We start from the raw sequence: 23,172 nt of genomic DNA on the forward strand, positions 1-23,172 counted from the left end.
AAATACCTGGCATTTCAAGAAAAATATGGCTATAGTGAAAGTGTGAATCTGATTTTTCTTTGGATGGAAAAATGGAAAAAAACATCTGAGTCATAAATTTGATTTGAGTCATGTTCCTTAGTTACATGGTTGCTGATTTTTCTCATATTGACAGACATTCTTTCCACTGATTTTTTTTTCAAATGGTTTACCTCACCTTTGGACCGCAAGGAAGACTAGCAGGTGGTGTCCCATACAGTCATATGTTTTTATTAAATTTCTTAGGAAAACCTAAGGAACTTATGCTGATCAAAGTGACAGGTGGAATCCAAAGGGCCTCAAAGATTTATAGATAAAATCATCTAAGCTATAAATATACCCATTCAGCTAAAAAAAGGATCAGGAATAAAAGGCAATGATTGGAACAGGTGGAAGAAGGCAGCACAGAAAGTCAGCCATGAAATTAACCGCAGCAGAAACAGGAGAAAGAATGATAACAGGGAAGTAACGAGGCCCCTTCTGTAAGGCGCAACCAAAGATTCAGTGTAGAACGGTGGAGAAAGTGTTGAACTGCAGCCCTGAGTAATGATGAAGAGCACATTAACTTGTATATCTGATGACATCTTTAGAAAGAGAAAGTATTATAATAATTATAAAAATATATTTAGTAAATCTGGCCACAATAATCAGGGGCTATATGGCTTATTCCTTTGAAATCTAATTTTGAGAACTCTGACCAAATTAATAACCTCTCTGAATAGTCTGGTGTGTCTCAGGCAAACGGTCAAGGCTCTGGTTCAGTGTCAAATCAGTAGAGAAAACATCCTTTTATGAAAACACCATTATCACACCCTGCAGAAGTGGCAGATGGTATGGCTTCAGATTAAGATTACTTCCCTTAGGTGTTAAGTGACAGAGCAAAATAAAATCTGTGATGGCAGCCAAGGTTGAGGTCTAAATATAATAATCATCTCTGCTGCCATTCCTAGTACTTCCAAGTGATTTTTTATTTTAATCATTTAAAAAGAAAAAGGAAAAAAGATTAAGTCACAGATGAATAGCTTCTATTACTTTCATTAAAAAAATTTATGTACCACAGCTTTCTTATCCATACTGGAGCCTATTATACAGAGTGAAGTAAGCCAGAAGGAAAAACACCAATACAGTATACTAACACATATATATGGAATTTAGAAAGATGGTAACAAAAACCCAGTATACGAGACAGCAAAAGAGACACTGATGTATAGAACAGTCTTATGAACTCTGTGGGAGAGGGAGAGGGTGGGAAGATTTGGGAGAATGACATTGAAACATGTAAAATATCATGTAAGAAACGAGCTGCCAGTCCAGGTTCGATGCACGATACTGGATGCTTGGGCCTAGTGCACTGGGACGACCCAGAGGGATGGTATGGGGAGGGAGGAGGGAGGAGGGTTCAGGATGGGGGAACACAGGTACACCTGTGGCGGATTCATTTTGATATTTGGCAAAACTAATACAATTATGTAAAGTTTAAAAATAAAATAAAATTTAAAAAATAAATAAATAAAAATAAATAAAAATTAAATTAAATTAAAAAAAATTTAATACTAGCTTTTTAAAGCTCTCTTGAGGTACTGTTTTTCTTTTTTTGTTTTCTCATTTAGTTAATAACTATGAAAGAAATTCCAAAGGATTTTAGACAATAGAGCTGAAGCTGTCACTACTGTTCTTATTAATTTTCAGATGCAATTGATTTTGGAAAACAAAAGCTACTTTAAGAAGTACAACCACAAAATAGAAACAAATATTTAAGGAGTAACCTACAAGTAGTATTTTTAGTATGTACTTGGCAGTATGTAAGGATTATAAGAGGTTTAATATTTCCTGAAATTAAATCACATGAAAATATTTATGTGACTTATTTAAAATATCAGAGTTCTTCCATTTGTATCTATCATTTTAAGCTACATAAACAAAATAAATCAAATTCAATCATTCACCTGACAAATATTTACTGAGTACTTATCACATGCTAGATAATATCTTTGGAGAAGGCAATGGCACCCCACTCCAGTACTTTTGCCTAGAAAATCCCATGGACGGAGGAGCCTGGTAGGCTGCAGTCCATGGGGTCGCTAAGAGTCGGACACGACTGAGCGACTTCACTTTCACTTTTCACTTTCATGCATTGGAGAAGGAAATGGCAACCCACTCCAGTGTTCTTGCCTGGAGAATTCCAAGGATGGGGGAGCCTGGTGGGCTGCTGTCTCTGGGGTTGCACAGAGTCGGACACGGCTGAAGCGACTTAGCAGCAGCAGCAGATAATATCTTAAAGACCAGGGATATGGCAGTGAAAGAAAGAGAAAACTCCTGCTCTCGTGAAACTTACAGCATAGGGAAGTAGGCAGAACATACATAATTAAATATAAATACATGAGATACTGATAAATGCAGGGAAGAAAAAAAATGAATTAGAGGTATAATTACAAAGAAGTTGGTCATGGAAGGCCTCTCTGAGAAAGAAATAGTTGAGGAAATTATATTTTATTTTATATTATTATTTCTCTCTTTTTCTCCCCCACGCCAATCAGGGATGGAACCTGGGCCCTAGCAGTGAAAGCGCCCAAGTTCTTACCACTGTACTGCCAAGAAAATCCCTTGGGCAAGCGGGGGAGGGAGCAGGATTTTAAGTATCTCTTTAAAGGAGGCAAGAGAGCTAGCAATGTGGAAAACTGGGTAAGGTAAGGATGGGAATGATTTCAAGAAGAAAAAATGGCAAGCCCTGAGGCATCAGCATGCCTGGGTTTACTCAGAAAAATAGCAAACAAGCAGTCAGTTGGTCCGGGGTCTTTTTCTGCTATTGCAAGGACTTACTTTTATTCTCTGCAGGGCTTCCCACTTGGCTTGGAAGGTAAAGCATCTGTCTTCAATGCAGGAGACCCGGGTTTGGTCCTCTGGAGAAGGGAATGGCAACCCACTCCAGTATTCTTGCCTGGGAAATCCCACAAACAGAGGCGGGCTACAATCCATGGAGTCACAGAGAATCAGACATGACTGACTGACTAGTGCTTTCAACACTTTGACTTCATTTTAATTCTGCATGAAATGATAAGCCCTTGAGGATTTTGAGCAGAGAAATTACCTAACTTACAATCATTTTAGCCTCGGTGCTAGGGACAGACTAAGGGGGCACACAAGGGAGGAAGCAGTCAAACTAGTCAGGAGACTGACAATAATCAGGGAGAAGATACGGGAAGTAATAACAGAGGCAATGAGAAGGGCCTAGATCCTGGATATACTCTCAAGTTAGAGCTAACGAGTTTTGTGCGCCGAAGAATTGATGCTTTTGAACTGTGGTGTTGGAGAAGACTCTTGAGAGTCCCTTGGACTGCAAGGAGATCCAACCAGTCTATTCTTAAGGAGATCAGCCCTGGGATTTCTTTGGAAGGAATGATGCTAAAGCTGAAACTCCAGTACTTTGGCCACCTCATGCGAAGAGCTGACTCATTGGAAAAGACTCTGATGCTGGGAGGGATTGGGGGCAGGAGGAGAAGGGGACGACAGAGGATGAGATGTCTGGATGGCATCACCGACTCGATGGACGTGAGTCTGAGTGAACTCCGGGAGTTGGTGATGGACAGGGAGGCCTGGCTGCTGCGATTCATGGGGTCGCAAAGAGTCAAGACACGACTGAGCGACTGATCTGATCTGATCTGATCTGATGGGTACGGAGTGATAATGCCAATGAGTTTCACCTCAGGAACAGGACAAATGGGGCTGTCATTTACTGAAATAGGAAATCCTACAACAGAAGCAGGGGTCAGCGAGGTGGGAGGTCAGGAGTCCAATTCTGGACTTCTCCATATGCTCTTGCCTATTACAGATCTAAGTCAAGGAGGAGGCTGACTATGATTCTCGAGTTCCAAGAGATACAGACTCAAAACATAGATTTGGGAGTTACAGATACAAGAAGAAGAACCAGAGGAGGTCATCAAGGGAAGTGAAGATAAACAGGACCTAGGAAAGCACCAAGCCCTGGAGTACCACAAGGGACAGAGGTCAAGGGGACGGGAAGAAAGAAGCCAAGAGAGGTGTGAAGGAGCAACCAGTGAGGTAGAAGAAAGCAAGGAGGGTGTGCTACTCAGGACACAGAGGGAAGAAAACCATGGGATAAAAATGCTCAGTGAACATATGTGGATATAGAAACTATTTTCTACTCAGGATTATTTTCTTAATCGATATTCGCAAATATGTAATTGGACCAACTGATAAAATCACTGAAAAGGCAAGTTAGGGAAATGGACCTGTGGTATTACTCCACAGGAGATGCTCCTTAGTATCTGTTCTAATCAATCAATATTTTCTAGATTCAGTTTTCCACTGTTTATGAATTTACCTAACTATAGTCAAAGAGCTCTTATCAACTTGCAACAAAAGTAGCATGCCTAAAAAAGTATCATGACTGACAACTGACTTTATAGAATGTATCTAGTAACTTACCTGACATATAAATTAAGTCATTTCCTATTATTCTCAGTACAATTTCCTGTTTCTTCCATTGTAATTACCATAAATTGCATTGTTTCCTTTCCTTATTTGCTTGTGTATTATCTGACTCCTCTAGTAAAGAAGCTACGTGACAGTCAAAGATTATTTTTGTCTGATTCAGTTCCATATTCCCAGCACCAAACACAGTGCCTGGCTTTCAATAAATGAACAAATGGGTCAAAACAGTGAAAAAGAAGAAACAGTTTGACGTGACATTTTTACTGGAGAAATCGAGCTTCTTTTAGCACATGGTTTCCTGAAGCAACTCAATGTTTGCTCCAACGGTCAATGTTTCCAAAACAAGAATACTATGCAGAGGCTAGCATTTGTCTGTCACATGACTTAGAATATCAGAAATACGGTCCCTCCTAAGACTCTAGCACGTGCCTTTATTACAAACCTCAATACTTTTTTCTGCTCAGCTTTTATCTTTATCTAAACATTACTGTGACATGGCTCTCAGATTCCCCACTGTTGTCCCAGGGACTGTCTCAGCTACAGGGAGCTCTAAACCATAGGTCATGCTCCTTCTCAGGGGGACCCACATCCAACGACTAAATGATGCACAAACAGGAAGGCTGGGCCATCTCAGGCGATGGAGGACAACTCTGAAAAGCCACTGTGGTTCCAGAGTTCTCCATGGGGCCGGAGGAAGGTGTCTTGTGCTGCACCCCAGCTCAGTTCTGTCCCTGTGCCCATTTCTTCTCCCTCTGCACCCCTTACATGGGAGTTGACCTCTAGGGCACTTACAAACCTCTTGAAGACCAAAGTGTGCTTCCAAATATGTCCCAGATATCCTAATCTGTGACTGATGGTACCAGGAGTGGTCCGAGAAAGCAAGTGACAGGATGGGGCTGCGGAGCTGGATCCCTAGTTGTCTGTCTGGCAGTGAGGACCCTAACCCCAGGGGAACACAGAGAAGCCCTGGCACAAGGTGGCTGTCCAACAGTTAAAGCTCTCACCAGGGATAGGTTGGGCTGATAGGTCAGCAGAAGGGAACAGTGTAGCTGGAATGATATTTGAGAAACAGAAGAGAAATAATAACTTTAAGGACAATGGGCAAAGACAATAAAAAGCTAAGGGCAATATATGTATAACTGATTTACTTTGCTATATACCAGAAACTAATACAACATTGTAAATCAACTACACTCCAATAATATTTTTAAAAAGAAAAAGAACGCCTTTGGAAATTTGAAAGAAATAAAAAAGCTAAAAGCAAGTAACCACCAACCTGAAAGCCAGAGGAACTCTCTGGTAGGTATGAAAATGTTTATCAGGCCTTTCGGGCAGAGAAAGCTAATGACCAGGAGCTGGGATTAAGTGTCAGAGCAGTCAAAAACTCCCAAACCTGCAGGCACGGGAGATGTGCTAAGTCAACATCCTGACTGGAAAAGACCAGGTTCCTCCCACGTGGCACAAGATGTCTTACTCGATACCTCCCCAAAATCTTGAACTCTCAAATTCCCCAGAACTTTCTGAACCAATATAAGTAGCCCTGCCCCTTCTTTCTTGGGGAGGATGTAGGTAGAGGCTTCTCCCCAATAAGACAACCTATCTATCCCTAACCCCCGATCTGTTCACCCCCACCTCCTCTCCAGACACTCGGGCCTATGTAACTAGGGTTATATCACAATATAACCCACATAGGGTGATGAGGCCTGAAAAAGAAAGACACTATTTGAGGAAGGAACTGAAAGATCTAGCAAGTTTACATTAGCAAGGAGAGTACATGTAAGATTAAATACTGAAGGTGTTTGATCAAAGGGGCTGGAATTTAAGATTAGACAAGGGAGAGTTTATCCATGTGAGGATGGGTTTCCCTTGTAGCTCAGGCAGTTGGTAAAAGAATCTGCCTGCAATGCAGGAGACCCATGTTTGATCCCTGGGTAGGGAAGATCCCCTGGAGAAGGAAATGGCAACCCACTCCAGTATTCTTGCCTGGAGAACTCCATGGACAGAGGAGCCCAGCAGGCCCAGTCCATCGAGTCACGAGTCAGACATGACTTAGGTACTAAACCAGCACTACCACCACCATCCATGTGAGGGCGCCGTCCTAAGAGGCAAGACTTAAAACCAGCAAGAATCTCAGGAAATGTGTGAACTGGCTACTAGGATGGTACCTAAAAACAAGGATGAAGTAATAGCTCATGTTAAATATGAAATGCCAGAAACTCTATGGCAGTGGTCAGAAGAGGGGCGCACAGGTTCAGAGAGTATATTCTGGGGTGCACATGCTGCATAGGGCCAGAACCCCATCAGATGGAGATATTCCACAGGAAGGCCCAGAAAACAAACCACTAACCTAAGTTGCAAGGAAGGTACTAGTGAGATGACATCTACTTTACTAGGTTCCGAGTGGTGGCTCTCTTCTGAAGACCAGAAGTGACAGAGGGAAGGTATGTAAGAGAATTAGGCTCATCAACAGCAACAGGGATAACAGAAGCAGGTGAAGATCAGAAGCCACCAGAAGCCAGGTGGGCACGATTATCCTGAGAGTGGCAAGGCTGGTGTATGGGGTGTGTTTGACCCACAGAGAGTTATTGACATAATTAATAAAATATGGCATCCCAACAAGGCGACTATTCAACATGTACATTCAAAATAAATCAAAGATGAATGGCCACAAAGTGGAGAGTAGCTGCCCCAATAATGTCTCAATCACTGACTCAGTTTCCAAATCTTAGCTAACTTTTGGACCCAGAACTCACTGATTGAAGAAGTCGTCTAGTCTCCAGAGGGAAGGACCATGTAACATTATAACAAGAATACAAGGTAGTAATTCCCCCAACCTTCCCCCAAAGGGACCTACAGTCCTTTAAATCCAGCAACTGTGCGCCAAGGAGACAGACTACTCAGACATTCTGAGGGCACAGACCTGAAGCATCAGTATGCTGTCATCCCTGTTAGAAGGATTTAGAGCCCAAGCATAAATGGAGCCCTGGCCAAGGTCTAGCTCGTAATGGGCCCTGGGACCACAGACCCACATGGCGGTGATTTCCTCAGTCCTCAAATACAGAACCAGGACAGATACCTACTTGGTGACTGCTACAACACCCGTAACAAGTCTCTGGCCCATGAGCTAAGAAATATAATTGTGGAGAAAGCCAAAAGGAAGAAATTACAACTGCCCCAACTCAATCCTCACAAGAGGTAAATTAGAAAACCAACATAATATTGGTTGGGGAGTGGGGAATGGAAATGAGTTTTTCCTAGGGGTCTAAATAGACAGCATGAAAGTGTGGTCCCAAGGGCTGTTGGCAAGTCGACACTGTAGTTCAACTTCTCCTTCATCCACTTCTTTTCCTGTACTTTCCCTTACAAAAGGGTAGATTCCAATTGCACTCCTTAATAACTCCATCTAGAATCCGATTCCTGGCTAAGCCAACTCCTAACAGACATTTGCCACCTTGAATGTAAGCTACATTTCCTTTTTAAATAATTTTGGGTTTCTCTTCAGGATTACGTCCCAATTTAATTTGGTAGCGGTAGTAGGTTTCATTTCTAGAAAACTCTTCCCAAAGTAGTTATGCTAGAAAGTATCTTTGAAAAGTCTGTGGGGTTTTTCTCTGGGAAGAACCCAGAAGTGTAATTCCTGATTTATAGGTGGTCTCTGCATTTTAAATTATTGTTGACTTTTGTCAATCCCCATTTCCTATTATAGATCTTAGGTAACTTCTCAATTCAACATTAAACACACACACACACAGTTTTTCTGATTCTAGATTGACAAAGCTCATTCAAAATTAGCTTTTCATCCAGAAAGCTTTTTACTGTTTATGGAATTATTTCTCTTTTTGTTTCTGTGGAATTATTTCTCTTTTATTTCAACAGCATAAGTATATAGGCCATACATTTCTCTTTTTATTTCAACAATATTTAAGTACATAGGCCATATATGCTATATTCATGACTCAGTTTCTTGGTAAATATACCGAAGTCACCCATATAAAGATAAATTTTGTTTACACAAACAGACAAATAAAAACAAATATGCTGAGAATTTCTTTTTCTTTTATGCCACCTTGTAGTATTCTCTATACAATCTCTTGACTAATATTGCTACCTACAAAGTTACACATAATTGCACAATCTTATATAAATTTTAAAGGGTAAGAAATTTAAAGTTAAATATGAAAAACTTCTGGTAATTAACTGTACCATGAACTCTTGAATTTTAGAGTTGCTCAACTATGTCTATAAGTACAATTTAATTAAATAAGTTAAATAACAATAAGAAATAAATCAGACACGGGTTTTAAAAAAGTAGTCCATACTAACTGGTAAATGTACTTCTCACTAAAACCTTGGGTAACAAGACATTCAAAATATTCTATATATTTTCCAAGCTGATGAGAGCACTTTCTGCTATTGAATTCAACTTCTTCAAATTAAACCTTATAATAAAAAGAAACCAGAAGTATGTCTATAGTTACAGTTGATGCCAGTGATGAGTTCATTTCTATGAAAAACCAAAGCAACATATATGTTTTTAAATAGTACATGGTTTCTGTGGCTATACAGAGACAAATGGGACGACTGTTAGTGTGAAAAAATTCTCTCAGAGTATGTTACTAAATTATGTCAGAAGTCTCTACTTTGAAGGAAAAAAATAGAAAATTTTATAGCAGCCCTTGGTCCACAATTAAATGAAGTATTCAGTGAAATATTGTACTGCATCTTAATCAAATACAGTAGACTAAATCAGAGATTCGTGGACGTTGCTTCATTCTGGACCCTGCGGATCGTACTTATTCGTGCTCACTTCTCTGCCTCTCCTACCACAAGAGAGTTAGATTCACCCAGGAAGATGATGGAAGACCAGATTTTATCAGCAGCCAGAAACAAAATGCAGACTGCCAATAATCATGAAAAGGCTTACTTAGGTAATTTAGTCACTGGCCACTGCCTCATTCACCATAATTATGAATCCCAAACCATAGAAGCTGAAGTTTCTTGTAAGAAAAAAGTATCTTCAGGGATAGAAACACAGACAACTTTTGGGGGGATAGACACATGACATTATCATTTGGTCAGCAATATTTATGAGGATATACATATATATATTTCACTCAAATCACTTATAATTATTAAACATATTATACCAAACTTGAACATTTTTATAGTTTATTATGTTAGATTATCTTTAAGTTTTTGAAATCCAACTTAAATATAGACAAAATAAAGATTATACATACTTGAGAGAAACTGCCTCCATGAATTCATCCAAAAAATCATCATATTCAGGACCTCTTATTCTTCTCTGCCGTAGTCCAATGTACAATGGATCTTTAAGTAACTCCTATTTTTTAAAAAAATTACCATAAATATAGAAACAACGAAAGGCAAATCATTACTTTTTCTGAGTGAGCCTCAGTTTTCTCATATGTATAAGAGTAGAAATTTAAATAAAATCTAGCTATTTTGTTTCAGAATTAACCTATAGAGTTATTATTTAGTATTATATATATCTACAATGTTAATAAGAACACAAAATATAATTACTAAACATTAAAAGCATTCTTATGTTTTCATTGTTATTCTTAGGTCTTATTCTTGAGAAAAGAAAAGGTATTACAATCTCTCAGCTGTGCCAAATTTAGATTTTACAGGCAAAGTTTACCACCCAGAAAAATAATGAAGTTTTGAAGTATCATATTAGCTTAGTAAATGGAAACACAGCAATTCCTTTCTTAGATCTATTTTTTGCTTTTGAAAGAAAAATCTTAAACATTTTGAGTATATCTTTAATAAGATTGTTGACTGATGTTAAAAACCTTTTAGTCTTAAATAAGACTTTTCTTAAACTTTTAAAACTTTACACAGTTTAAGTTTTTCCAAAACTAATATGTATCAGACAACACTACGCTGTTCATGCTTTAGAATGGGTAATTTTATTAAATCAGTTATTAATTGAGGTATAATTTATATACAGTAATATGCACACATTTATAACAAAAGCTCTCAGTAAACTACGAATAGAAAGCCAGTCCAGGTTCGATGCACGATACTGGATGCTTGGGGCTGGTGCACTGGGACGACCCAGAGGGATGGTATGGGGAGGGAGAAGGGAGGAGGGTTCAGGATGGGGAACACATGTATACCTGTGGCAGATTCATTTTGATATATGGCAAAAACCAATACAATATTATAAAGTAAAATAAAATAAAGTTAAAAAAAAAAAAAGAAAGAAAGAAAGGAACTTCCTCTACCTGGGCTTGCCAGGTAGCTCAGATGGTAAATATCTGCCTACAATGTGGGAGATCTGGGTTCGATCCCTGGGTCAGGAAGATCCCCTAGGAAAGGGAATGGCAACCCACTCCAGTATTCTTGCCTGGAGAATCCCAGAGACAGAGGAACCTGGAGGGCTATAGTACAGGGGATTGAAAAGAGCTGGACATGACTGAGCAACTAAAATTTTCTTTTCTTTCCCCAACCTAGTAAAAAGCATCTGTGCAAAACCCACAATGAACAACCCCTAAGACTAGAAACAAGACAAAGATATTTCTACTCTCATTATTTCTATCAAATGCTATATATACTAGAGATCCTAGCCATTACAGTTACACAAGAAAAAGAAAAAATAGGAATAAAGGTTGGAAAGGAAGAAACAAACTGTTTTTATTTGTACACAAAGGATCATATACATGGAAATACTAAAGAATCTATGCAAGAAATCCACTAGAAAAAAATATGTGAATTTAACATGAATGTAGAATATAAGGCCAATTTATATAAAGCAAATGTATATCTATATACTAGCAATGAATCGGAGAAGGCAATGGCACCCCACTCCAGTACTCTTGCCTGGAAAATCCCAAGGACGGGGGAGCCTGGTGGGCTGCAGTCCATGGGGTCGCTAAGAGTCAGACATGACTGAGCGACTTCACTTTCACTTTTCACTTTCATGCACTGGAGAAGGAAATGGCAACCCACTCCAGTGTTCTTGCCTGGAGAATCCCAGGGATGGGAGAGCCTGGTGGGCTGCCGTCTATGGGGTCGCACAGAGTCAGACATGACTGACGAGACTTAGCAGCAGCAGCAATGAATAGTTGAAATAAAATACATGACTCCACTTACAATAGCACTCCAGAACACGAAATTCATAGGGACATATTCAACAAAATATGTGTAAGGCCTATATACCAGAAACCACAAAATATTGCTAAAAGAAATTACAAAGACAAACTTTTTTGGGAAAAAAATGGTAATCTGTGTGATAAAAAAAGAAACCATGTACTAAACTATCACCTTCAGTAATCTAGAAAAGAGGAAAATGCACTTAATGAGCTTATAAATCTGACTAAAAAGATTTTCAGGAATAATGTTGAATGTGTAAATTAGCTGTATGCTAAGGCTAAAATGGATAAGAACTATAGAAGGAAATGTTCAGTCTCTGAGAAAAATTTAAACAGAATATAGAGGGCACAAAACTTGTGTGTAAAAGATTTCTAAAGTAAAATAAGGCCAGCAGCCAAAGATCAAATTAAGTGTGCGACTGTAACACGTCTTTTGAGAACCTCTGAATGATTTAAAGTGGAACCTAAGAGACTTAGGTTCCTAAAAGATTTTTGTCTAGTTCAGTGGGGCTGGTCCACAGCACTCTGCTATGTCAGCCAATAAACAGAGAAGGTCTGTTTTGAAAAGAACTGTGAGTAGAGCTTTATCTAATGGAGGAGACTATAATCTAATACATAGAAAGCTAAAAAAAAAAAAAAAAGTAAGGGTACTGCACTACTTGGATTAATTGACACAGGGATACTTCGAAATGAAAATACTTCACTGGGTCCTCAACTATCCATAGGCAAGAAGCTTGCTGAGAAAGTTATTCAGGATGCAACACAGCTATTTCGTATGGAAAAGGAAGACTATCTAAGAGGATATAACCAAGAACCCAGCCAGCAGAGCCAAAAGCCTAGGAGAACAATGAACTACAGAATCACATTCTGAGGAAATGAAACTGGGCCCGATTCAAAGAACATTCCCTGTCCCTCAAGTAGGTGGCCTGGCAACACGTCCAGTGCAAATTCAGAACACTTAGTGTTACGTGATTCTTAGCCCCGCCATTCTGGACGGGAGTGTTTATTGTGGAGGTTCTGCCCCTGCCATCCACTGTATGTCTGGTATGTGGGAGCAGATAAGACCAGTCGCACACCACAGAGCAAAACACAAGAATATTCACCCACATCTAGACCTGATTTAGATGATGGGATCCTGAACTTTGGGCCTGCTGTTGCTACTGGGATGTCATTTTTGGAAACCTAGGATGGATACAAGCATATTTTACCTGCAGAGTGTGAACAATATGTGAAGGATTAGAATCTATAAGAAGGATGAGAAGCTATATGTCCCAAGCATTCCAGCCTCCCTAGCCATCTCAGGGAATCATGATTGTTAATAGTAATTATTTTAAGTCACTATGATTAGATAGGTTTGTTATAAACAATATGATTTTGTAGGTATACTTATGTTATTAAGAAGGTTAAACCATGTGAATTACTTGAGTTGGAATTTGCTTAAAGCCAACAGGAATTATAGCCCAGTTCACATCTGGTGTCTTAGAATAATTACTAATAGCATTCTCTCTCACTGTGAAACTGCCTTGGTCTGGCCAATACATTTTGTTGGTCATCCCACTTATAATGTAGTGCCCAACAATGAGTTAAGGCTTTCTGGCAAGCTGGAAGTTAACATATCAAATCATAAAAAAGTATTTCACATGAAATGCAGAATCTGAAACTGAGTGCTCTTGTAAAGCCCAGCTGTTCCTTGAAGTCTAAAAACTTTAAACAATCTACTGGCAGTCTTCTGAACAGCTGATGTTGAAGTGCCAATGAGCGATTAACGGCTGCCAGAATTAAAATACTTTCTCCATGTCTGGGATATATTTGGACTTCTAAAACGTGAATCAGAAAAAGAACACAATTGAGAAAAGATGTCACACGTTTCCCCTGCTTTGTTCTCTCATTCTTTCCCATGCTAATAATTAAAGTATATCATAAAGAAGTCTGGCTACAGTGAAGTGTCAATTATGAAGATCTATGAACAAGATAGCTTTTGAATTAAATCAGAAGTTAAAAACTTCTTCTAGCCATAATGTCTCTATCAAAAATTACTATTTTTTTAAAAAATTCATGATAATTAAGGCTTCTATAATGAGTGCATTCTTGGAAAGTTGGCTGACAAAAAAATAACATCTACAAAAAGCAATTTAACAAGATTATCCCATTTTAATAATGGCTCCACAGACCACGTAGCCTGGCACAGAGGTGACATTAATTTGTTGGATTAAAAGTTTCTCGAAGCCAAGAGTAAACACTTAATAGATGTTTGTTGGAAAATAAATGAAAGACTTGGTATTAAGCAAACACTTAAAAAAAAAGATAGACCTTCTTTAACAAGACATGTCACATGCAATGCATTTGTTGTCACTGAAGACTTACAGAGACTTAGAAGCATGTGAAAAGGAAACATTAGGGAGAGTAAAGAACAAAGCATATGGAAACACAAGAAGAGTCCCAAAGAGGAGATATGCTATGCTAAGTCATTTCAGTCGTGTCCGACTCTGTGCGACCCCAGAGACAGCAGCCCACCAGGCTCCCCCGTCCCTGGGATTCTCCAGGCAAGAACACTGGAGTGGGTTGCCATTTCCTTCTCCAATGCATGAAAGTGAAAAGTGAAAGTGAAGTCACTCAGTTGTGTCCGACTCTTATCGACTCCATGGACTGCAGCCCAACAGGCTCCTCCGTCCATGGGATTTTCCAGGCAAGAGTACTGGAGTGGGGTGCCCTTGCCTTCTCCGAAGAGGAGATAAGCAGTGCATATATTGGTAAAGTTAATTATTTTACTTCTTAGCACTGCCTCAATTCTGAAACCTTGGAAATTTTGATTTAACTAGTAATCACTGTTAACCTTGTTCATATCTCTCACATTTCTACCTTTCTCATCTAAAATTTTTGAGAATTACAAAATATTTTCTTAAGATTTTAAGGCTTTAAAAAAATCATTACAAAAAAATAATACTTCCTACTAGAAAACTTGAGAGCAACAAAATGTAAAATCAAAACCAAAGAAAACCAATAAGCTCTACCCGTTCAGAACTACCCACCACTAGCACCTTGATGCATATTCTTCCAGGCCCCTCTCTCTGCATCTATGCATGTACAATATTATCTGTCCAAGTTGGGAACAATATCATAGACTGTTTTATAACCCTTTTTCACATAAGAATATATTGTAAAAAGTCTTCACATCACTCACTAGATGATTATTTTTAAAACTTGGAACTCTACCTTTCTAGAAAGGATGAACAAATTTACAATCCCCATACCCCACTGACATATATAGTAATAAATATGTTCCTTTTGTGGCAGCCAAAGGAAGATTTTTATCTTTCCACATATATATATGTGTGTACATATATGAAATATAAATGTAAAATACATAATATATAAATATATTTTTGTAATGTTAAAGTAGCATGCACTTATATTTCTTTTCTAATAAAGAAAGCTGAGTGCTGAAGAGTTGATGCTTTTGAACTGTGGTGTTGGAGAAGACTCTTGAGAGTCCCTTGGACTGCAAGGAGATCAAACCAGTCAATCCTAAAGGAGATCAGTCCTGGGTGGAAGGACTGATATTGAAGCTGAAACTCCAATACTTTGGCCACCTCATGCGAAGAGCTTACTCATTTGAAAGACCCTGATGCTGGGAAAGATTGAGGGCAGGAGAAGAAGGGGACGACAGAGAATGAGATGGTTGGATGGCATCACCAACTCAATGGACATGGGTTTGGGTAGATTCCAGCAGTTGGTGATGGACAGGGAGGCCTGGTGTGCTGCAGTTCATGGGGCTGCAAAGAGTCAGATACGACTGAGTGACTGAATTGAACTGAATATCATTAAACATTTTTCATAAGTTTACTGACCATTCATGTCTTCATTTTAAAATTACCTGTAACCATGTTTTCTTAGGCAATTTGTATATTTCACATTTAGCATTTTCTTATTAACTTAAATGTTTTCTTTGAATACTAAGAACATTTTAAATCTTTATCTGCCATAAATGTTATGAATATTTTCCTTTTCAGCATTTGTTTAAATTATATTTATAATATATAGATAATCATACTCTATGCTGCTATTTACTCATTCTTTTAAATAAAAGACCAAATTCTGCAAAGAAATTATGTAAAATTTTTGTTGTTTTGTTGGTTCATGCCATCAATATGATTAAGCAATCTAATTGCTAATGGTCACCAAGAGTCTAAAGCAATACTTAAAGTGTCAGCATGCATATGAGCTGGCATGAAATGTTAAAAAGCTGTGGAAATAAAAATGACTAAAATTTGACTGTGATTCAGTAAGTCTGGATCAGAGCCTGGGATTTTGCATTCTTAACACATCCCCTCATTAATTCTGAACTGAACATTCAAAAGACGTACACTGAGAACCACATAAATTATTAAGCTAAAATAAAAGTATTCTACTTCCCTAAAAGTTCCCGTCTCAGGTAAATTTTTTTCTATTTTAGTTTATGTAACAGGCATTTCTAAGATATATCCCAAACTTCAAGGAATTCCTGAGACTTATAGTACATATAAAACCAAACTGAAATCTCCATTCTCTTTCCCAAGGCATCGGTGCTGTGCTTCAGAAAACAGATGAATAAATCCTTGATATAATCCATTGTCGCACTAATTTAGAGAGGGTGAGCTAAGAGGAGACAGTGAAAAAGTAACCATGTGACAATACAAACCAAGTTAGGCAGTGAGGATTATCTTCTCTTCTCTGACTTTACTATAATGATTAGGAATCATTCAAATGCAGGCTCACTTGTCTGAAGTGGCAAGCATAATATGAAAAGCAAAGATAAAAAGTGAGGAGGCTTGAGAGAAAAGTGCTGACAATCTAGCTGGGACCATGTGATAGACAGAGTAATGAAATGCTTCTCCCCACAAACCTGTAAACTTGCTACCTTATGTGGCATAAGAAACTGTAGATGTGATGAAGGGTGAATCCTTAAAAGTGAAAAAACCTTTCTGGCTGTAGTCAGAGAAAGAAATGTGATGACAGAAGCAGAATCAGAGTGACACTACATTGCTAGTTTTGAAAACAGATTAAGGGGACCACGAACCAAGGAACAGATGCAGCCTCTAGATGTTGGAAAAGACAAGGGTGTGGAACTCAGCCCTGCTGACGTCTTTAATGATTTTAGCCTTTTGAGACTTGTGCTTTCTAGCATTATAAGGTCATATATTTGTGCCATTTTAAGCCACTGTTTGTAATAATTTGTCATGATAGCAACAGAAACCTAATACCGGTCACAATCTAATGTCAACACTGACTTCTGTACATGAGCTGAAAAATATGTGGCAAGTACATATAACAGAAAATCTATAAGGTTTTTATTTTGTTCAGTTTCTCTCCAACAAGCTGCTTCATGCCAAACATAAAGGGCTCTTTCCAGAACACAAGTAGGAACCTCCTCAGTGGAAGAGACTTCAACTTTGTGACTTCAAGTTCCATCACAAGATCTAGATGATTCTAGATCTCAATACACTGTACACATGATCTGAAGGCCAGACTGAATATAAAACCAGATCAGAAAAGCTGAGACCTGGAGCAATGGTTTAATAAACAGAGACTGACTATGTAGAGACAATAATCTCCTATACATACTGAATAGGAGTATGAATTCTCCAGGGCCTCTTGAGAACTGATCATGTGTTACAGGCTCAACTGGGTTTGCAACCTCCCCCAAATTCAGAAGTTCAAGTCTAAATCCCAGTGTCTCAGAATATGACTGTATTTGTAGACAGAGTCTTTAAAAAGATAATTAAGTTAAATGATGTCACTAGGGTGGGCCATAATCCAACATGACTGGTGCTCTTCTAAGAAAAAAAATTAAGACACAGATACACAGAGGAAATAACCATGTATAGATACTGAAGGAAGACGAGCCAAGAGAGAGACCTTAGAAGAAACTGACTGCTGATACCCTGATCATGGATCTCTAGCCTTTAGAACTATGAGAAATAACTTCTATTGGTTAAGCCACCCAGTTTATGGTACTGTTATAGCAGCCCTAGCAAGCACACCCCATGTGACAGCTGTAGCAGTGTTTAAGGCCTAACAACACATGGAAGAGCGTGGAGGGTCCACAAGGCACATTTACTCACATTTTTAGTAAAATATCAAGCTTTGATATTGGTCACTTACTTAAAAGACAAATGATAAACATAACTTCCATGAAAAGATTTGTCAACAACAGGGGAAAAAAGTATGGCTCCTCTTAAAAGATAAAAACAATTTACGTCAGGTAAAACATAAAGTTTTATACACACACACACACATATATATGTGTGTGTGTGTGTGTATATATATATATATATATTTTTTTTTTTTTTTAAGTCACTCAGTCATGTTTGACTCTTTGTGAACTCATGGACTTGTAGCCTGCCAGGTGCCTCTGTCCGTGAAATTCTCTAGGCCACCATGCTGGAGTGGAGAGCCTTCCCTTCTCCAGGGGATCTTCCCAACCCAGGAATTGAACCCAGGTCTCCTGCACTGCAGGAGGATTCTTTACCATCTGATCCACCAGGGAAGCCGCTATGAAAAGATTTGACAACAACAGGGAAAAAAAGAAATAAAGTATGGGATCCTCATAAAGTGAAGTGAGAGTCGCTCAGTCGTGTCTGACTTTGTGACCCCATGGACTATACAGTCCATGGAATTCTCCAAGCTAGAATACTGGAGTGGGTAGTCTTTCCCTTCTCCAGGAGATCTTCTCAACCCAGGGATTGAACGCAGGTCTCCTGCATTGCAGGCAGATTCTTGACCAGCTGAGCCACAAGGTAAGCCCATTCTCTTAAAGATAAAAACAATTTACTTCAGGTAAAGGATAAACTTTATATAGCAATTGCTTTACAAGTAAATTAAAGAAAACATGGACTACGAAATAACAGATTAAAGATAAGGTGAAAACACAATCATCCTACCTAAATAAATGCTTTGCATTATTAACTTAAAAAATAAGAGTATATTTTAGTCAAGTGCTTCTGTAAACTTCAAGTTGTGAGCTGCAGAGATTTAAGAAGTCAGAAAATGAGGACTGACTTACCAATCAGCTGTTAACTCCTTTTCCACTTTCATTACTACTCAATATAGGTATTTTTGATAAAAGAAGAAAACATTTATAAGATAATTTATTAAAAAGGGATCTAATCCTCAAGAAATTTTCTAGATTCTGGAAAAAAACCCTAAATGTTGTGATGAATTAATTCTGTATTTCTATTATGAAGTATAAAACTGAACAGAGATCCACAAAACAGATGAGATTAAAAACTGCTATTGCAGATATTTTGACTACAAGTGGTTTTTCCACATGTGAAAGTGGAACAAAGAATGGCAACATAAAAACTACATTTTCCACAAACCCATCAACTCAACCATATTTTAGTGAAGTAAATTTTTTGTCTTCTCAGTCAAGTAGTAGTGCAAGGATAAAGAGAATAGAGTGTCAATATGTGTCCAAGACAGGGGAATAAGAAGACCCTAAACTCACCCCCACAGACACACCAAAATGACAACTCTTTACAGAACAAGTATCTATAAGAAATACCTGAAGTTTTACAGAAGAGATTTTCTACAAAGAAAAAGACAGGAAGAAGCACAATGAGACAGATGAGGGGCAGAGACAAGATAGTCAGGACCCATACCGCCAAAAATAGGAGGAATATCACATTCAGAGTTTCTTCCCAAGGAGCAAGGGGTCTGAGCCCAGGAGTTCTGTACTGCAAAGATGAGTCCCCAGAATATCAGGCTTTGAAAACCAGTAGGTCTTCTATCTGGGAGAGCTGGAGGGCAGTAGGAAACGGACTTGGCTCTTAAAAAGTATAAACAAAGTTCTCACACACGCCAATTTCCTGTCCAGAGGCAGTAGTTTGAAAGGGGGGCTGGGTCCAACACACTTGTTAATCTTAGAGAGCCACCTAAATATGCAAGAAGCAACTGGAACTGCCCTCAAGAAAAGAAGTGCTGGCAACAGCCACTTGGGAGAGCTCATTCTACTATGTTAACACTGGCTCTGGCAAAGCTCCATTTTGGTCTCTTCCCACTAGTTTATTAACACCAAGGTCAAAGCCCCATACTCCGGCAGGCCAGCATTAGCCACAAGCTTCCCAGCTGCACAGCCAGCAATGCAGAGACCCGGCCTCACCCACCAGTAGGCTGGCAGCACGCTGGTGCAACCCTGCGTCATGTAGCCAAATGCACAGGACGCCTACTCTCCTGTCCAGTAGGCCTAGAGCCACCTCATGAGGCACAGCCTCACACTCAACCAGCGCAGGAACCAGCCCTGACTACCAGCGGGCCCACAGGAGCTGACCCTGTCAAACAGAAGGATGCACCCAGCCCACACAGGGCATACCCTTACAACATACAGCTCTGGCAACCAGAGAGAAGACTGCTGCTGGGTCCCCTAGGACATCTCCTACATAACCATATAAAAGTGCCAACACCTGTTGGATCATAGAGAAAGCAAAGGAATTCCAGAAAAACATCTCCTTCTGCTTCACAATAAAGCCTACAATAAAAGACTACAATAAAGCCTTTGACTGTGTGGATCACCACCAACTGTGGAAAACTCTTAAAGAGATGGGAATAACAGACTGCCTTATCTGCTTCCTAAGAAACCTGCATCAGGGTCAAGAGGCAACAGTTAGAACCAGACTTGGAATAACAGACTGGTTCAAAATTGGGAAGGGAGTACAATAAGATTGTATATTGTCACCTGCTTATTTAACTTATATGCAGAGTACATTATGCAAAATGCTGGACTGGAGGAACCACAAGTTGGAATCAAGATGGCCAGGAGAAAAACCAACAAGCACAGACATGTGGATGATACAACTCTAATGGCAGAAACTGAAGAGGAACTAAAGAGCCTCTTCGGTGTGGGTGAAAGAGGGGCGTGTAAAAGCTGACTTGAAACAACATGAAAAACCTAAGATCATGGCATCCTGTCCCATTACTTCATGGCAAATAGAAGAAAGATAAGTAGCAGTAGTGACAGATTTTCTTTTCTTGGGCTCCAAAATCACTGTAGACAGTGACTGCAGCCATGAAATTAAAAGATGCTTCTTCCTTGGAAGAAAAGCTATGACAAACCTAGACAGCATATTAAAAAGCAGAGACACCAATTTGCTAACAACCGTCCATATACTCAAAGCTATCATTTTTCCAGTAGTCATGTACGGAGGTGAGAGTTGAACAATAAAGGAGACTGAGTGCCAAAAAATTGATGCTTTCGAATTGTGGCGCTATAGAAGACTCTTGAGAGTCCCCTGGACTTGCAAGGAGATCAAACCTGACAATCCTAAAGGAAATAAATCCTGAATATTCATTGGAAGGACTGACGCTAAAGCTGAAGCACTAACAACAACTTCGGCCACCTGATGCAAAGAGACAACTCATTGGAAAAGATCCTGATGCTAGGAAAAATTGAAGGCAAAAGGAGAAGGGGGTGGCAGTGGATGAGATGGCTAGATAGCATCACTGACCAAGTACATGAATTTGACCAAACTCTAGGAGATGTGAGAGTTGGACTGTGAAGAAAGCTGAGCACCGAAGAATTGATGCTTTTGAACTGTGGTGTTGGAGAAGACTCTTGAGAGTCCCTTGGACTGCAAGGAGATCCAACCAGTCCATTCTGAAGGAGATCAGTCCTGGGTGTTCTTTGGAAGGACTGATGCTAAAGCTGAAACTCCAGTACTTTGGCCACCTCATGCGAAGAGTTGACTCACTGGAAAAGACTCTGATGCTGGGAGGGATTGGGGGCAGGAGGAGAAGGGGACGACAGAGGATGAGATGGCTGGATGGCATCACTGACTCAATGGATGTGGGTTTGGGTGAACTCCGGGAGGTAGTGAAGGACAGGGAGGCCTGGTGTGCTGCAATTCATGGGGTCGCAAAGAGTCAGACATGACTGAGCGACTGAACTGAACTGAACTAGGAGATAGTGAAGAACAGGGAAGCCTGGCATGCTGCAGTCCATGAGGTTGCAAAGAGTTGGATATGACATAGCAACTGAACAACAACATGTGGTACTTAAATACATAAAACAAGTATTAACAACATAAAGGGAGAAAGCAACAGTAATAATAGTACGGCACTTTAACATCCCACTTACACCAATAGACAGATCATCTACACAGAAAAGCAATAAGGAAACATCGCCCTTAAACAACACATTAGACCAGATGTACTTAATAGATTTATGAAACATTCCATCCAAAACCAGCATAATGCACATTTCTTTTCAAGTGCACATGGAACATTCTCAGAACAGATCACATGCTAGACCACAAAACAAGCCACAGTAAGTTTAAGAAAACTGAAATCATATCAGGTATATTTTCTAACCACAATGCTATGAGACCAGAAATCAACTACAAGAAAAAATGCAAAAAAAGCAAACACGTGGAGGCTAAAATACATGCTACTAAACAACTAATGAATCACTGAAGAAATCAAAGAAGACATCAAAAAATGCCTGGAGATAAATGAAAATAAAAACAAAATGATCCAAAATCTATGGGATGCAGCAAAAACAGTTCTTAGATGGACGTTTATACTGATACTAGCTTCCCTCAGGAACTAAGACAACTCTCAAACAACCTAATCTTATACCCAAAGGAGCTAGAAAAAGGACAAAACATCCGAAAGTTAGTAGAAGGAAAGAAACCATATAGGTCAGAGCAGAAATAAATAAAACAGAAACTTTAAAAAAAGATGTACGAAATTAAGAGCTGGGTTTCTGAAAAAGTAAACAAAATTGATAAACCTTTAGCCAGACTCATCAAGAGAAGAAATCCAGAAGGCCCAAGTCAATAAGGTCAGAAATGAAAAAGAAGTTACGAGAGACACCACAGAAATACAACAGACTACAATAAACAAATAAAATGGACAACTGAGAAGAAATGAATAAATTTCTAGAAAGGTACACTATCCCAAGACTGAATTTGCAGGAAACAGAAAATGTGAACAGACTTAATACCAGTAATGAAATTGAATGAGTAATTTTAAAAACTCCCAACAAACAAAAGTCTAGGACCAGACGGCTTCAAAAGTTAAGTTCTACCAAACATTCAGAAAAGGTTTATACCATTTCTCTACAAACCATACCAAAAAAACCGCAGAGGAAGGAACACTTCCGAACTCCTACAAGGCCAGCTTCCATTTGACACCAAAATCAGACAAAGATATCACACACAAAAAAAAGTAATTACAGGCCAATATCACTGATGAACACAGACCCGAAACTCCTCAACAAAATACTAGCAATCTGAATCCAACAACACATTAGAAGGATCATACACCATAATCAAGTGGGATTTATCCCAGGAATGCAAAGATTCAATTTCTGCAGATCAGTCAGTGTGATACACCACATTACCAAACTGCAGAATAAAAACCATATAATAATGTCAACAGATGCAGAAAAAGCTTTTGACAGAATTGAATACTCATTTATGATAAAAATTCTCCAGAAAGTGGCCATACAGGGAGCTTACCTCAATATAATAAAGGCCATATGTGACAAACTCATAGCCAACATCATTCTCAATGGTGAAAAGCAGAAAACATTCCCTCTAAGACC

At 39.0% G+C, this 23,172-nt stretch overlaps 1 protein-coding gene across 1 annotated transcript in view; it reads right to left on the reverse strand.

The window, feature by feature from the left end:
- Window positions 1-23,172, reverse strand: part of ME1 (malic enzyme 1) — a 219,916-nt gene that overhangs the window by 86,117 nt on the left and 110,627 nt on the right. The window contains exon 6 of the mRNA XM_070795794.1: window positions 9,711-9,814. Coding sequence (XP_070651895.1) covers window positions 9,711-9,814 — 104 coding nt within the window. The remainder of the gene's footprint in view (window positions 1-9,710; window positions 9,815-23,172) is intronic.

This window comes from Bos indicus, chromosome 9 (assembly GCF_029378745.1).
Source record: "Bos indicus isolate NIAB-ARS_2022 breed Sahiwal x Tharparkar chromosome 9, NIAB-ARS_B.indTharparkar_mat_pri_1.0, whole genome shotgun sequence".
Taxonomy (NCBI): domain Eukaryota; kingdom Metazoa; phylum Chordata; class Mammalia; order Artiodactyla; family Bovidae; genus Bos; species Bos indicus.